General features: G+C 47.0%; 1 protein-coding gene across 1 annotated transcript in view; it reads left to right on the top strand.

Annotated features, from left to right (window-relative positions):
• Positions 1 to 1,046: 1,046 nt before the first annotated feature.
• ADAM8 (ADAM metallopeptidase domain 8) overlaps positions 1,047 to 17,351 on the top strand; it is a 191,406-nt gene continuing 175,101 nt past the window's right edge. The window contains exon 1 of the mRNA XM_033943786.1: positions 1,047 to 1,172. Within this exon, the coding sequence (XP_033799677.1) occupies positions 1,139 to 1,172 (34 nt within the window). The 5' untranslated portion in view covers positions 1,047 to 1,138. The remainder of the gene's footprint in view (positions 1,173 to 17,351) is intronic.

Genomic DNA, 17,351 nt, shown 5'->3' with positions numbered 1-17,351 from the left:
GACCTGGATTGACCACTATTGGAAACTGGGCAAGATGGACTATTGGTTTGATCCCAGTATGGCTGTTTTTATGATTCTATGTTCAACTGGAAACTCAAGGAAATTGCCCCAATATGAGTTTAAGCACTAGAGAATCCTCTGTCAACTCACTCTTCACACACATATTTTCTCTTACAATTATTCAGAAGGGTTTTAAAAGTCACCACCACCATCTTCTCTCATATCAAGCAGCATTATGGGGGTAAAGACCTGGAACAATTACTTATGCTAGCTAATACTTACAGGGAATTTAGGAAACACCTAAAAACATATCTTTCCCACTTAACTGATCCCTAAAACCACAATTCACTAGTATTAACTTGTCCATTCCACTCAATTTGTACTATTTTTAATCATTGTAAACCGCACAGAACTTCACAGCCCTGCAGTATATAAACTGTTATTATTATTACTATTTTATAACTTCTTTATTCATTTTAAATCTTGCAACAAGTGCACAAAATTACATCCTTGAAAACTTTTACAAAAACACTTGAAATACTTTCTCTTATCATCATAAATAGATAAAATTTAAATCCCTTCCTCCCCCCACCCCTCCTCAATTAATTTAAACGAACATATCATATAATTCTTATAATCTTAATTATGCAAAACTATTTCATACCAACCCCCTAAGTAACAAATATATTATCAATGAAAAATTATGTCTATTCATTACAGTAATTTGCCAAAGATTTGGGGGCTAATATTATTAAAATGCAGCCTGCAACTTGTCCTCATGGTTTTGCAAACGTTCTTTCTCAGCCGAAGCGCTGCCCAGAGGAGGGCAAAGAAGGCAGGCAAGAAGCTCCGTCTTAAGAGAGCATCAAAAAGATGTTCAGATTGCACCAACCCCTCCAGCCGTCTCGCTTCCTGTAAGGATCGCCGGGCTGCTAATTAGCGAGGGGTGAGTCACAGCTCGGGGGAGGGGCGAGCGTGACTGACGGGGACCGGCAGCGGCGTCGGCGTCCAATCCCGGGCAGCGGATCTTTAACATATTCAATTATGGAAATGAGTTTGGAATAAAGCTGTCGCCCGAGCGGCGCGCTAGGTGGGATGAAAGCCTGGCTCTGGGTGCAGCGCGTCTTCGAGGGACACCATGCTCCGGCCCTTTTATTGGTGGACTTTTTGGGGTAAGTGCGCTTTGACTTACCGTCACGTGTAATCGCGGTTTATTCCTAGCTTTAAAACAACAACAACCCACAACAACCAAAAGTGACGGCGAGGGGAGCGTATCTTTTTTCGCTGAACCCTGCAAAACGCCACCGCCGCGCTGTGGGCAAAGTTGTACAAACTGAGGCTGGAGAAGGGATGGTTCAGTCTTTACTCTCGAGGCTTTTAAACGGGCGATCAGGTGTTTTTGGAACATAGTAACATAGTAGATGACGGCAGATAAAGACCCGAAAGGTCCATCCAGTCTGCCCAACCTGATTCAATTTAAATTTATTTTTTAAAAATTTTTTTCTTCTTAACTATTTCTGGGCAAGAATCCAAAGCTTTACCCGGTACTGTGCTTGGGATCCAACTGCTGAAATCTCCGTCAACGACCCCCAGCTGGATTTTCAGTGTGGACTATTAAAAAAAAAAAAAAAAAAAAGTGGTTTTAAAGCTGCTGTTGTATTTGTTACCAGTACTTTATCCCTTTTGTGGTCTTTTAACTTCCTCCCTCCCCCCCCCCCCGGACTTCTCGTCATCCTGTTGCTGGAGGGAGGGTTGATGCTGGTTTGCATGATGTATGCATGAATCATGTATCAACGTCCAGGAAAGTCAAGAGAAGGGGGGAGATGAGTAAGGAAGTGAGAAGAAACTCCTTCAATGTCCTCGAACCTGATGCACTCCATATAAGTGGACTAGGTATTTCTGGAGACAAGGAGTTGCAAGGTGTGATCTGTCTTAGCTTCTAGCCTAGAGTCAGAAGGCTATGCTGGCACATGCCAACCCTTCTGTCTTCAGTCTCACCCCTGCGTGCCACGAGCATGAGCTGGACTGTGTGCTGCGTTTAATGAAATACAGATTTATTTCACTGTATGAAAAGGTAGATAATTTAATCTGTGGTGACACATCAGTTCCATTTTTTTTTTTTTTTTAAAGGAGGGGTAGGGGAGAAAAATAATAATGCTATAGAAAGTCCTGCGAAGTGCCCAGAGGTGATGCCAGGACTGACAGTTTTCCATGTTCTGGTAAGGGCAGATTCGGGAATAGAGATGTCTAAAAGGATGCCTTATCCTTGGAAGAAAAGACAAATTGCAGTACAATTAAAAAAAAAATAAAAATAAAAATAGAGTGGGCAGCAGGAGGCAAAATAAGATGCTTTTTGAACATATTTGGGAGTTTTCCGGACTTCTTCTGGAAAGCCACATTCTCATTTCATTTGCTGTAGAATTTGAAGCTGTACTCATTCATTTAAGCCGTTTCCCATGAAATCTATGACATTTCACCTTTCTGCTAGCCTTGAGTTGGAAGGAATTCCCGGAGGGCTGCTGAAGCCCCTTGTAAAGCTGGTTTATAAAAACAGTGTAAGGGAGCTAGCCAGAGACCCTTGATAAGAAAATATGCGTTTTGCTGCTTTCTGCAAACTGGTGAAATCACCCCTTCAGAGAATGGAGCTGAAATTCAGGGATCCGAGGGCCACCCTGCTCCTGGCCCCATCTAAACCAGGACTTACCTACCTTGGGTTTAGGGGTTCCACGCCCCAACCTACTAGAAAATCCTGCTATTTTGGCATATTTTCTGAAGGTAGGAAATCCTCAGTTCAAGTGTGAAGTACAGACAGGAAGTAGAAAGGGATCGGTGGATGATCTTGTCTGAATAACATGAAGTAACAGTTTTGCAGCAGAGAGGAGGCAGTGAATGTTTTCTACTCCAGTGTTTTTCAACCTTTTTACACCTATGGACCGGCAGAAATAAAATAATTATTCTGTGGACTGGCATCGGTCCGTGGACCGGCGGTTGAAGAACACTGGGCTAAGTCGTGGGCCAAACCCTGCCCTTCTCTACCCAATCTCCACCCCAGACCCCACCCCCATAATAGTACTAATTACACCTTGCAACGTCAGAGAGAAGGCTTTCGGTTCAGGCACAGGATGCCCGTAGGAGCCACTGCCCATGGCTTTGTGCACTGAATCAATTAGGAAGAGGGAGCTGGATCGAAGATAACGCCACATCGATCGCACCGTGGACCGGCAGTTGAAGAACACTGTTTTGGGCCTGATGCACATGCTGGCCCTGTGGACCGGCAGGAAATTTCTGTGGACCGGTACTGGTCCATGGACCGACCGGTGGTTGAAGAACACTGCTCTACTCCTCAGTAGAGAATGACACGGGAATAAATTTTTCCCCTAACCCCATAGGAACTCATTTTCCCGCCCCATCCCGGAGAGTTCTGTCCCATTCCTGAAAGCTCTGTCCTCATCTGCACAAGCCTCAAATATATATATATATATATATTTTTTTTTTTAATTCTTTATTCATTTTCAAACTTAAAACAGTACATAAAGGAATACATTCAGAACATTTGAACAACAGCACTTATACCCCTCAATAAAATATATAAAAATCATTTTCACCCCCCCCCCTAATTCAATGTAATCAATAAACCAAACAATAGTACATCCTTATTTCCCATACAACAATCCCGATATATTGTCCCTCACCCTCCCGCCTACCCCCTCCCTGGATGTATAAATTTTAACCAGGAGTAATGGGAAACATCAATCAATTAGTATCTATAAAATTAGTCAATGGACCCCATGTTAGTTGAAATACCTTAGTATTACCCCGTTGATCAGTAATCATTTTTTTCCATCCTATAACAAAGACATAATGAGTGCCACCAGAAACTAAAATTTAAGCCTCAAATATTTTAAAATCATAAGTATTCAAGGCTTGTGTGGTTAAGGCAGAGCTTACAGGATTGGGGCAGGGACAGAGACAGTGACAAAACTCACGGGGACAGGGAAACTGAGTTCCTGCAGGGACGGGGGAAAAATTTGTCCCCGTGTCATTTTCTACTCCTCAGTTCTTACTCTGAAAAAGAGGGATATCCAGGGCAAGATTAATTCATCGAGGGCCCCTAGGCACACAAGTACACTGGGCCCCCTGCCCCACCCCACCCCACCATGTGCCCAGGCAGAAACAGGAAGCTGCGTTAGAGGGAAGCTTTGGGCAAGCAGCACCGCTTGCACAATTACAGTTCCCGTTGCCTTTCTTACCCGCGTTGCTTGCTTTTCTTACTTTCCATCGATGGGTGGGGGGGCTGCATTGCCAATCGGGGTGAGGCCCGTGTTGCCGATCGGGGGGGGACCCGTGTTGCAATCGATGCTGGAGGGGCCCATCGCCGTTTGGAAAAAACAATGTTGATGCCCTCCTTAATCTGGCCCCCCCCTTACCATTTCGGGCCCTAGGCACGTGCCTACTTGGCCTATTGGTTAATCCTGCTCTGGGAATATCCAGTGCTGGAAATAATCCTGGGCACCTAAAATTTAGTCCCTGGTAGCTGATACCATCCCAAGCATAACAGAAATGACTGCCACTCAAGGAAAGATGGCACAGTTTCTGTCCCAGGGTTGCTGATGGATACATTGGCGGTTTTAGCAATCGCGGTTTCGATTATTCACGGTTTTTAGCTTGCTGGCTCCTCCCCCCAAATTACATCAGCTTGCATAGAGAAATCGCCAATTCCCGGCACTTTCTTCGCCGTGTTTTGCCTCTCCTTCAGGAACAGGCCAGGTCTCCCCCCATGTTATTCGCGGTTTCACCAAATTTACGATGGTTTTTAATAAAAAAAAAAAACAGCAAAGAAGATATGAAAAAGTTATTCACGGTTTTTCTGTATTTGCGGGTCTGTTAATCCCCTATCAAAGCAAATACGGAGGGAGAAGTGTATAGTGATACTAGAGGGAGGTAAGGGAGGAGAATAGGTAAGAAAAAGAAGCTGTAGGAAGAATAAAGACATAAAGTGGAGAACAAAATACAACTGTGAAATGAACAAGTTAAAAATAGACAAAATAAAGAATAAAACAAAATTAGTTATTGGAGGGTTTGGTCTTGGAGGATGAGATGTATGGCATCAGCATCTTTGAGACAAACCTGTTTTTTTCTGTTATATAGGATTTTATCCCAGGACAAGCAGGCATGATATTCTCACATGTGGGTGACGTCATCTACGGAGCCCCAGCGCGGACAGCTTTTCAAGCAAACTTGATTGAAGTTTCAAGTTTGCTACACTGCACCACGCATGTGCATGCCTTCTTGCCCACTAGAGGGCGCATCCCACCTCGTGGTCCTCAGTTCAGTTTTTTTCCGCGGAGCCAGAAGCCCTATGGATATTGAGCTCTGCTATTTTGCCTTCTGTCACCGCGTCCGGTTGTTTTTTCGTCGGTCGCTGTGCTTTATTTTATCTTTTCTTTCTTTCTTGATTGTTTAAAAAAAAAACAAAAAAACGACGAAACCCGAGTTTTTCCTTCGGTCGGCTCCGGGGGCTCCCGTGAGCCGCGGCCGCGGCAGGCCTTGTTTCCGGCCTGTTCGGGTTTCATGTCCCGTCTCTTGACGGGTTTCAAAAAGTGCACCCGGTGTGAGCGGTTACTTTCCATTACAGACCCACACCGGTGGTGTTTGCTCTGCTTGGGGCCCGAGCATCCGACTGACTCTTGCGATCGGTGCTCCACCTTTCAGGCAAAAGCGCTCCGCCGACGCCGTGCCAGGATGGCGGAGCTCTTTGCGGTCGACTCCGCGCCGGGGAAGGCCTCGACGTCGGCCTCGGCTTCGGCCCCGGCCTCGGTTCCCTCGGCCTCGCCTCGACCCTCGTCTTCTTCGAAGCCTACAATCTCGCTTAAGCCTGCCTCGGGTAAGTCCTCTCTTCCTTCCTCGACCCCAGGGTCGACTAAGAAGCCATCCTCGGGCTCCTCGACAGCGGGTGGGTCGTCCTCGGCCCCGCCAAGGAATACGGCCACTAATGCCCCGAGAGAATACTCGAGACCGAGGTCGCCCTCCAGGGAGCATCCCCCGGCCTCGGACCTACCTACCATGGTGGGGATCCCGGCGTTCCAAGATTTGCTCCGAGCATTGATTGCCACAGAGCTGTCTGGGGCCCTCGAGCAGTTGCAGCAGGCTTCGGCCTCGACTGCTTTGGCCTCGAGGACCCCGGCCTCGGCGGCCTCGGTTGCGACTCCCTTGGCCTCGGGTACCGGGGCGGCACCGACCTCGGCCCCGACCTTACCCTCGACCTCGGCCTCGGGGGCCCCGCCGGAGGGTAGCGTCAGGCCCCGTGACAAGGTGCGCAGGGTGAGGCGGATCTCCTCCTCCTCTTCCTCGAGGTCCTCCCGGGGCTCCTCGCCCTCGGGCCGGCCTCGGGCGAGGCGTCGGCCGAGGAAGCCTAAGTGTTCGCGTGGCTCCCCTCGACGACGTGGTCGCTCCTCGCCGCTCGGGGGCGAGGCCTTGCGGGTCTCGGAGCTCCGCCTCGACAACCCGAGGCTGCTCCGTTCCCCCGCGAGAGGGGGTTCGCGTGACTCCTCGCCGAAGAGGAGGGGGCGTGCCTCGGTCCCTCGGACACCTGGGACCTCTCCCAGGGGTTCTTCGAAAAGGAGACGTTCCCCGACCCCCTCGAGGCCATTGGATTTGACCTCGTGGGACTCAGGGTCCGGTAGGGAACCACGATATTCCCACGAGGCTTCCCCCTTCTGTTCGGCAGGGAGGTCGAGAACCCCCTCGCCGCCCGCCAGACCGTCCTCCTTCTCTAGCTTCGTGCAGGACATGGCACGTGCCTTGGGTCTGGACCTCATGGCTGGATCTCAATATACAAAAGAGTTCCTCGAGGAGCAGGACCTTCCCACTCCCCCAAGGGAATCCCCTCGGCTGCCCTTGAATAAGGTCCTTCATCAGACCTTGCTTAAGAACCTGTCTTCACCTCTTACAGTCACTGCGGTCCCGTCCAAGATGGAGTCCAAATATAGGACGATTCCACCCAAGGGGTTTGAGAAGGCTCAACTCTCCCACCAGTCTTTACTGGTCGAGTCTGCGCTCAAAAAGACGCAACCCTCCCGAGTTTCTGCGGCGGTCCCGCCCGGCAGGGAGGGTCAGACCCTTGACAAGTTTGGTCGTCGCCTCTATGCGAATTCCTTCATGGCAACCAGGGTTTTAAATTATGCCTTTACCTTTTCAGCCTATCTGCGTGGCATGGTAAAGGATCTGCCCCAATATCGCGAAGCCTTGCCGGACTCCCGCAAGGAAGGGTTTGACAGGTTTATGTCCAACCTGTCCCAATTGCGCCTGTACCTTTTTCATGCGGTGTACGATACGTTTGAGCTGGTATCGAGGGTGTCGGCCTTTGCGGTAGCTATGCGCCGGTTGGCGTGGCTACGCACCCTCGATATGGACCCAAACCTGCAAGAACGCCTTGCGGACTTACCTTGCGTGGGGTTCGAATTATTTGATGAATCCCTGGAGGCGGCGACCAAATGGCTCTCGGAACAGGAGCGCTTGTTGGCCTCCTTGGTCCGTCCGAAACCTCGAGCCACGCCGCAGAAACCCTTCCGGCCTCCCCCGAGGCAGTACCCTCAAAAGTCGACCCCGGCTTTTTCTAGGCCACCGCCTCGGCGCCCACCTCGACAGGGAAGAGGGGGACAAACCAAAACTCCGGCGCAGGGTCCTGCCAAGCCAGCGCCGTCCTTTTGACGTGCTAGGCGGATGGGGCCGGCCCTCCTCCGCGATCGCGCCGGACCCCCTTCCCATAGGGGGTCGACTCCGGTCCTTTTACGCGGCTTGGACCGAGATAACGTCCGACGCTTGGGTGCTCCGGACCGTCTCCGAGGGCTATTCTCTCAACTTTTGTTCTGCGCCGCCGGAACAGTCACCGGGGGCTTGCCCATACAATCGAACCCAGCTCCCCATCCTCATGGCCGAGGCCAGGGCCTTGTTGAGGCTTCGGGTGGTGGAACCTGTACCCCCCGACCAGCGGGGGCGGGGGTTTTACTCCCGTTACTTTTTGGTCCCAAAAAAGACCGGGGACTTGCGTCCCATTCTAGACCTCAGGAAGCTCAACAAGTTCCTGGTCCGGGAGAGGTTCCGGATGCTGTCACTTCCGATTTTGTATCCTCTCTTGGAGGAAGGGGACTGGATGTGCTCCCTGGACCTGAAGGAAGCATACACCCATGTTCCGGTGCATCCCACCTTCCGCAAATTCTTACGGTTCCAGGTGGGCGAGCTACACCTGCAGTACAGGGTCCTCCCCTTCGGCCTGGCCTCGTCCCCTCGAGTCTTCACGAAGTGTATGGTGGTAGTCGCTGCAGCCCTGAGGTCTCGGGGGCTTCAGGTCTTCCCTTACCTGGACGATTGGCTGATCAAGGCCCCGACCAGGGAAGGGGTTATCTCAGCGACCCTACAGTCTATCGCCTTTCTTCAGCGACTAGGGTTCGAAGTGAACTTTCCCAAGTCACAGTTATGCCCGACCCAATCACTTCAGTTTATAGGCGCAGTGCTGGACACTGTTCGCCTCCGTTCATTCCTCCCTCCTCCTCGGTTGGAGGCTTTGGTTCGGTTGGGCCGTCTTATTTCTCAGCTACCTGTGGTGTCGGCTCAGCGCATGATGATGCTTCTGGGCCACATGGCGTCTACGGTCCACGTCACTCCGTTCGCCAGACTGCACCTGAGAATTCCTCAGTGGACTCTGGCCTCTCAGTGGCGCCAGGAGTGCGATCCTGTCTCTTCTCGCATATCGGTGACTCCTTCTTTGAGACGTTCGCTCCGTTGGTGGACCGACTCTTCGAATCTTTCCGGGGGTTTGCTCTTTCTCGTCCCTCCACATCGCAAAGTTCTGACCACGGACTCCTCGGAGTACGCGTGGGGGGCCCACCTCGACGGTCTGCGGACCCAGGGCCTGTGGTCGGCGGTGGACCGACGCTGTCACATCAATGTGTTGGAGCTTCGCGTCATCTTTCTGGCGGCTCGAGCATTCTGCCACCTGCTCCGCGATCAGGTAGTCCTCGTGCGAACGGACAACCAGGTGGCCATGTATTATGTGAACAAGCAAGGTGGGACGGGCTCTTGGTCCCTTTGCCGGGAAGCTCTGCGCCTGTGGGAATGGGCGATCTCCCAGAACATCTTCCTACAGGCGGTCTATATCCAGGGGGAACAGAACTTCTTGGCAGACAAACTCAGTCGGCTTCTCCAGCCGCACGAGTGGTCACTCAACTCCAGAGTCCTGCACGAGGTCTTCGACCGCTGGGGGACTCAACAGGTGGATCTGTTTGCCTCCCCGGAGACTCGCAAACTACCCCTGTATTGTTCCCGGATGTACTCCCCGGACCGTCTAGAAGCGGGCGCCTTCCTTCTCGACTGGGGAGAGAGGTTCCTTTATGCGTTTCCTCCTTTTCCCCTGATCTTGAGGACGTTGGTTCGTCTCAAATCATCCGGAGCCACTATGATTCTCATTGCGCCTCGGTGGCCTCGTCAACACTGGTTCTCCCTGCTTCTTCAACTCAGTGTCAGGGAGCCTCTGCTTCTGCCTGTGTTTCCCTCTCTGCTATCTCAGAGTCGGGGTTCGCTGTTGCATCCCAATCTTCAGTCGTTACACCTGACCGCTTGGTTCCTCTCCCCTTGACTTCGGTCCCGGTTTCTCAGTCAGTGAGGGAAGTTTTGGAAGCCTCGCGCAAGGTCTCGACCAGGCTTTGTTATTCCCAGAAATGGACCAGGTTTTCCTCCTGGTGTTCCTCGCTTCATCTGGAACCGGATTCGGTCCCGGTGTCTTCGGTGCTGGACTACTTGTTGCATCTATCTAATTCAGGCCTGAAGACGACATCCGTTCGGGTGCATCTCAGTGCCATTTCTGCTTTCCATCGTCGCTTGGAGGGACGTTCTCTTTCGCTTCATCCTCTGGTGACTCGTTTCATGAAGGGTCTAATCAATGTTTGTCCCCCTCTGAAGCCTCCTCCCATCGTTTGGGATTTGAATGTTGTCTTAGCTCAACTGATGAAACCTCCCTTTGAGCCTATCGACAAGTCTCTCCTGAAATTTCTTACTTGGAAGGTGGTATTTCTGATTGCCCTCACATCTGCTCGACGGATTAGTGAGCTGCAAGCTTTGGTTGCGGAACCGCCTTTTACTGTATTTCATCATGACAAGGTGGTTCTCTGCACCCACCCTAAATTTTTACCTAAAGTTGTGTCTGATTTCCACCTCAATCAGTCCATTGTCCTTCCTGTGTTCTTTCCTAAGCCCCACTCCCATCCTGGCGAGACGGCGCTCCACACGCTTGACTGTAAGAGGGCGTTGGCATTTTATCTCCAATGTACCAGGTCTCATCGGAAGGTTCCTCAATTATTTTTGTCCTTTGATCCTAATCGTTTAGGACACCCTGTTTCTAAGCGCACCTTGTCCAACTGGTTGGCTGCTTGTATTTCCTTTTGCTACGCTCAGGCTGGTCTTACGCTCCCGGGTCGAGTCACGGGGCATAAGGTCCGGGCGATGGCAGCTTCGATTGCTTTCCTCCGATCTACTCCTGTGGAGGACATATGTAAAGCTGCCACTTGGTCTTCGGTTCATACGTTTACCTCCCACTACTGTCTGGATGCTTTGTCCAGAAGCGATGGCCGGTTTGGCCAGTCGGTGTTACGTAATCTGTTTTCCTAAATTGCCATCCTCCCACCTGCCCTTTTTTGGTTGGCTTGGAGGTCACCCACATGTGAGAATATCATGCCTGCTTGTCCTGGGATAAAGCAGTTACTTACCGTAACAGGTGTTATCCAGGGACAGCAGGCATATATTCTCACAACCCGCCCTCCTCCCCGGGGATGGCTTCTTTGCTAGTTATGGAACTGAGGACCACGAGGTGGGATGCGCCCTCTAGTGGGCAAGAAGGCATGCACATGCGTGGTGCAGTGTAGCAAACTTGAAACTTCAATCAAGTTTGCTTGAAAAGCTGTCCGCGCTGGGGCTCCATAGATGACGTCACCCACATGTGAGAATATATGCCTGCTGTCCCTGGATAACACCTGTTACGGTAAGTAACTGTGCTTTTTGGACCCCTGTTCGTTTGCAAAAATTAGATAGTTCAAAGTCTAATAATAATAATAATAATAACTTTATTCTTTTATACCACCATAACCAAAAAGTTCTAGGCGGTTTACACGAAAAAGAGCTAGACAATCAGCAAAATACAATAATACAGTAAAAAATACAAATATTTATAAAATAGAATTTCAATAATAAAACTCACTAAGTAATAAACTTATCGAACAAAGTGGTCTTAATTTCCGAAAACAGCAATAGGATAACATAGCTTGCTGAATACTTTTACCTAACCAAGATTGTTGCCTACTAGCTTGAAATGTTAGGGTCCTATCTAAGAAAGTCTTTTATCTACACCCATTAATTTTTGGATAAGCAAATAAGTAGAAGTTTCTAGTTTCTCTTGATGGTCTATGCAAAACAAAATGAGGAAAAAGGTAAGCTGGAGACAATTCCGATATCAGCTTAAAGCAGATACAGGAAAATTTGAATAATACTATACTCTTGCCTCCAAAGGTAGCCAATGAAGTAAACGATAATATGGACTAATATGGTCGTTCTTTTTTAAAACAAAAATCAATCGAACATCTGTATTCTGAATTATCCTTAATTTCCTTAGAATTTTTTTTGGGTGCTCCTAAATAGATGATGTTACAATAGTCTAAAATAGATGCTGGCATTCTTGATATAGGGACGCTGGATCACATGTTGTACTTTTGCCCCTTAATATTAGGCTTTTGGAAGTCGATTTTGGTTACAATTAAAGGAGAGCCCGAGAGTCTCGTCTCGATGGGCGGCTGTAACGCAGGGATGGAAGGCCCGCGCAGCCTCCCATGGAGACGAGCGCTCCGCGCGAGGGGGGGGAGGTGTAGGTGAGCAGGAGGAGACAGCTTAGGATAGGCGGGTTTGAAGTTCCCACTGCGGGGCTGCCTCCTGATAGGAGAAAGGAGCGCTGGGCGGAGTTGATAAGGCCGGGACCTCGGAGGACCCGGTGTCTTCCTGGGTCCTCCGAGGCGGCTTTTCCTGCCCGCCCTCCCGCCCTCTATTTGTCTGGTTGGTAGGTAGCAGAGTTTTGGTAGGCGGTTATCCCGAGCTACGGTATGGTACAGCTCATCAAGATATGAGCGGGGGGAGGGGGGGCCGGCAGGGAGCCGTGCCCGGGTTCTGGTACTCTGGTTAAAGGGGCATGTTGGGACATGCCACCCCCCAGACCCTTGCTGGCATGGCAGGATTGGGGGCCGAATATTATTGGTATTGGTTTAAGGTGTAGCTCGGGAAACTGCTTTTGTTATGTAAGTGTTAAATTAATGGTTTGTTAATAAACAGAGCTGCGGCTATTTATCCATATACGTGAGTAGTGTGGTTTTGGAGGGGGAGTTTAGGTGTGGGTGGGGCGGGGGAGAGAGAGCGGGCCAATACATATCCCGCTGTTATGGGATATTGGATACCTCCATGTCCATGTCTTACGATGTGGTTCTCTTTGGAACTATACTGCAACCCAAGTCCTTAATTTCTGCAGTTGAGAATAAATTACTTCTTGTAATGACTGGGATTGCTATACAAATGATTACAAAAAACTGGAAGAATTGCGATAGACTGAATCACACCTTTTTGGTGGAAATCCCTGTGCTTGTGTTATTGATACGAATGTATGAATTCAGAAATAAAGGGTTATGGTAAAAATTTTAATAAGATTTGGGGCCCTTTAGCAGATTTTGTATCCACCATTCAATAGTCCATGCCTTCCATTTTATTGAGTTTTACACACATCCGGATGTTTATATTATTATTGTTAGTAATAAGTGCTGTTATTTGATGCCAATTGTATTTTTGTATGCACTTTTTATGTTATTAAAATGAATAAAGACTTAAAAAATATAGTTATTGGAGGGTAAAAGGTTCTTGCACATAAACAATGTTGGCTACTGTCTAAGATCGCAAAACAAATTTCCACCCCTTATCTTCAAGTAAGCATATACAGCAATGGACGTGACAATGGATGATGAAGTAACTTGCCCAAAAAGATAAAAAGTGGAAGTGGGGTCTAAATATTGGCTTCTCTAGTTCGTAGCCCTCCATATCTAAAAGCATATGAAATGCCATGGTAGGTCAGATCAAAGGTCCATCATGTCCTGCATCCTGTCTAGAAGATCCCAGAGTAGTTCTTAATGCTCACTGATTCCCAAGGATGAGCAGTAGCTTTAATAACCCGATGGACTTTTTGACCAAAACTTTTTTCAAACCCAATGGAAACCTAGCTATGCTAGATTCCTTGACCACCTGTATTGAGTGCAAAAATACTTTCTCCAATTTGTTTTAATTCAGTTGCCAATTAGTTGAAAGTTGGAAAGAATTATACAGTACATCCATCTGTCTGGCTATTTGTCTAGGAGCAAAATAACTTTCCAAAAATTTTATGGAATGGGATAAAACTTAGCATATTGGGGAAAACATGACATACCAAGTTTAATGATAGAGTGTCCAATAGAGAATGACACAGTGACAAAATTCATCACCGTTCCCGTCCCCGTGGATAACCGCGGGAAACCATCTTCATGTCATTCTTTAAGGAGAGAGGAAAGAATCAGAGTATGGATGGCCACAACCACTGACCCGCAAGCTTTGCTTTGAAGAATGCTGGTGTAGAAGGACCGAGGTTGAAATAGACACTAGAAAATGACATGGGATTATTTCCCACGGTTATCCGCGGGGACGGGAACGGTGATGAATTTTGTCACCATGTCATTCTCTAGTGTCTAATTGATAAAACTATACAGGCCTTCTTTGGCTACTTACATATGCTACATTGTTTAAAGTCAATGCTAACACCTTTTGATTTTAGAACTGTAGTTCAGGAAATGGTTAACTCCAGACTGGACTACTGTAATGCACTGTACCTTGGAATAACTAAAACAAGGCGCAGTGTGTTGCACTTGGTCCAAAATGCAGCAGCACGGTTGGTTATGGGTATTGTAAGAAATGAGCACATAACCCCAGTCCTTTGGAAATTGCACTGGATACCAGTAGCGCAGAGAGTCCAACATAAAGTAATCTTGATTGTTCATCAAATGCTTTACCATCCAATGCCTTTATATTTTAAGCAATTGCTAATGTTATACTGTCCCAATAGAGCACTGCGTTCAGAAAATGCCATGTTACGTGAAACATCGACTAAAGTGCGATATGCTGAGACTACAGCAGCTGTTTTTGTCTGGCAGGTGTTAAAATGTGGAACTCATTAATGTGGCAATTACGCCTATGTCCTGACAGATTGAAATTTTTAAAACTATTATAAATGCAGCTATTTGTATCTGCTTTCATGTAAGGAAAGATTTCTATTTGTATAGGCAATAGATGTAAGTGGGCAAGAAATATCATGAAGACTCAGCTTTTTGTAATGTTAATTTTATACTATGTATGTTTTATATGTACATGACGGAAGAGTGGGACTTGGGTGTGATTGTATGTGATGATCTTAAGGTGGCCAAACAGGTTGAAAAGGTGACGGCAAAAGCTAGAAAGATGCTAGGTTGCATAGGGACAGTTATGGTCAGTAGGAAAAAGGAGGTATTGATGTCTCTGTATAAGACTTTGGTGAAACCTCATTTAGAATATTGTGTACAATTCTGGAGGCCGCACCTTCAAAAAGATATAAAAAAGATGGAGTCGGATCAGAGGAAGGTTACTAAAATGGTGTGTGATCTTTGTGATAAGGCGTATGGGGACAGACTTAAAGATCTCAATCTGTATACTTTGGAGGAAAGGCGGGAGAGGGGAGATATGATAAATACATTTAAATACCTACATAATATAAATGTGCATGAATCAAGTCTCTTTCATTTGAAAGGAAACTCTGCAATGAGAGGGCATAGGATAAAGTTAAGAGGTGATAGGCTCCTGAGTAATCTGAGGAAATACTTTTTTACAGAAAGGGTGGTAGATGCATGGAACAATCTCCCGGAAGAGGTGGTGGAAACAGAGACTGTGTCTGAATTCAAAAGGGCCTGGGATAGGCACATGGGATCTCTTGCAGAGAGAAAAAGATAATCACCTCTTAACTTCATCCTATACTCTCTCATTGCAAAGTTTCCTTTCAAATGAAAGATATTTGACTCATGGACATTTATATTATGTAGGTATTTAAACGACTCTATCATATCTCCCCTCTCCCGCCTTTCCTCCACAGATAGCTCTCCTCTGTTCTGAGTCATGCAGTATCCCACCTACACATGTAATATAGAGCATTCTCTTCTGCATAACATCCATGGATATCTTTAATCATTTTACTAGGCACACTTATCAGACATCCAAGTAGATGATTTTTTTTTTATAAAAAATTTTTTTGGACATCCAACAGTTTCGAAAATGGACATTTCTCCACCTCTGACTGAATGTCTTGCAGGAAGCATCCAAATCGGACTTAATCGTCTTTTTCGATAATGGCCCTCTGTGAAAATTCTAAAGTGACAGTTAGTTCAGCAATCACCAAAGCACATCTCAGCACTTGCCCTGTGAAGTGAAGGAGTAGCCTAATAGAGCAACAGACAGAGAATCACGGAAGCTAGATTTCAAATCCCAAGGATGCGATCTTGAGCAAATCACTTAACCTCTCTTGACTCAGGTACAAACTAAGATTCCAGGACTTCTGGGGATAGGTGTTAGGTGGGTAATAAGTGCTTGAAATAAATAAAATTAAATAAATAAATACTGTAAATAGTGTAAAATAAATCCAAAATCCCTTCCCTATTGAAAAGCAACAGGTAGACCCTACCTACACGGCAAGCATCTCAATACAATCACTAGTCACAGCTTTAACTCTCAACATGTTTGATGTGTCATTCTTACATTCATTTCCATGCAACTATGCTATCAAGAAATGTACCTGCACATGTGCAATCATATCCATTCAGACTCGCATATCAGTAAAATTGTTCTTTGAGACAGAGAGGACACCAAATTTATCAAAATAAAATTGATTTGGTGAGATCCAGGTTGGCATTGAGTAGGAAGGATGCTGCTTTTTGTTTCCCTTACTGAATTCAGTTTTCTGCTGTTCCTTATGCTTTTGGAGGTCATGAGAAAAGAGAGAGGGAAAACATTAAATGATTCCCAGAGGCCCCACTTCCATCACAACCAACCATACTGCTGTTTGTGGTTCCCAAGGGTTTTAGCAGCTGATTTGGAGTCAGGTTTTGTTATTTGGGGAGAGGAGAGAACCTTCCCCTGGCTGAGGCTTTGGTCAATCCTGAATGCTACAATGCTCCATCAGCTTTCTGTTTTCCAGATGGTGGTATCTGCCTTAATCAGCCCTGTAGATGAACAGGGCTTTGTTTTCAGAGGTAGTGAATGTCCATTGAATTTGAGGCAAGGTGCCAAATCTCAACAATCTTTGGTTCCATCTGTATCTTGGGTCAACTGTTTGAATAATTCAGGAGCTTTAACTGTGAAGATCACCTAGCGGGCTGAAGTAAACTATGAGAAGCAGAATTTTGTCATTGAGAAAATTCAGGGCAATGAGAAGAAGCCCAATCGGGCAAAGGAATGACCCCTACATAGAAAACATTTGCCCCCTTTTATCAAGCCATGTTAGGTTTTTTAAAAATATATATATATATCTGGCCACTACGGTAATGGCTCCAATACTCATAGCATTCCTATGAGTGTCAGAGCTTTTACCGTAGTGGCCAGCGATAAAAGGGGGCCATTATGTCAAACCCTTACTTACTGTTTCTTCATGGAGAAAATTCAAACATGGACATTTCAGGTTCCCTGATTAGAAAGCCAATTCCTCTGTCCTTCAAGGCAGTACATCAGTTTGTTACACACTTGAATTAATGAAGAATAAGCTGAGATGATTAAATTTAAGAGCTCTCAATTTTCCCCAAGTGCTGGCTGCTAGTCCAGGGGACGTCTGTAAGAAATACCTGATAGAGGTAATAAGGATCCCTGAAGAAGCAATTCCATTGGCAAATGAAGATCTTTCTTCTACCTCGGTAGTAGCAGAATATCCTTTTGGTTGGAGAGGGTCAAACAAACCATTCTCCAGCCACAGCCCCGCCCCAAGCTCTTTAGTCGCTGATGCTGTGATGGGCAAAATATTTGTGGGGTCATGACCCCAATGGCAAACTCCATGCCATTGCCTATTTATTTCCCCTCCAAGGAAGGTAGGGAAGGGTCAACTGCTTTTCCTGCTTAATGACAAGTATCTCTACCACTCGTAACTCTTCTACACTCTTCAGCCTAGCTCAATCACTTTCAAAATATTCCAAAAAAAAACAAAACCTACCTATATCTACTCTACCATCCGCAAA

The sequence above is a fragment of the Geotrypetes seraphini genome, chromosome 4 (genome assembly GCF_902459505.1).
Source record: "Geotrypetes seraphini chromosome 4, aGeoSer1.1, whole genome shotgun sequence".
NCBI lineage: Eukaryota > Metazoa > Chordata > Amphibia > Gymnophiona > Dermophiidae > Geotrypetes > Geotrypetes seraphini.
This window is presented reverse-complemented; position numbering and strand designations above follow the sequence as displayed.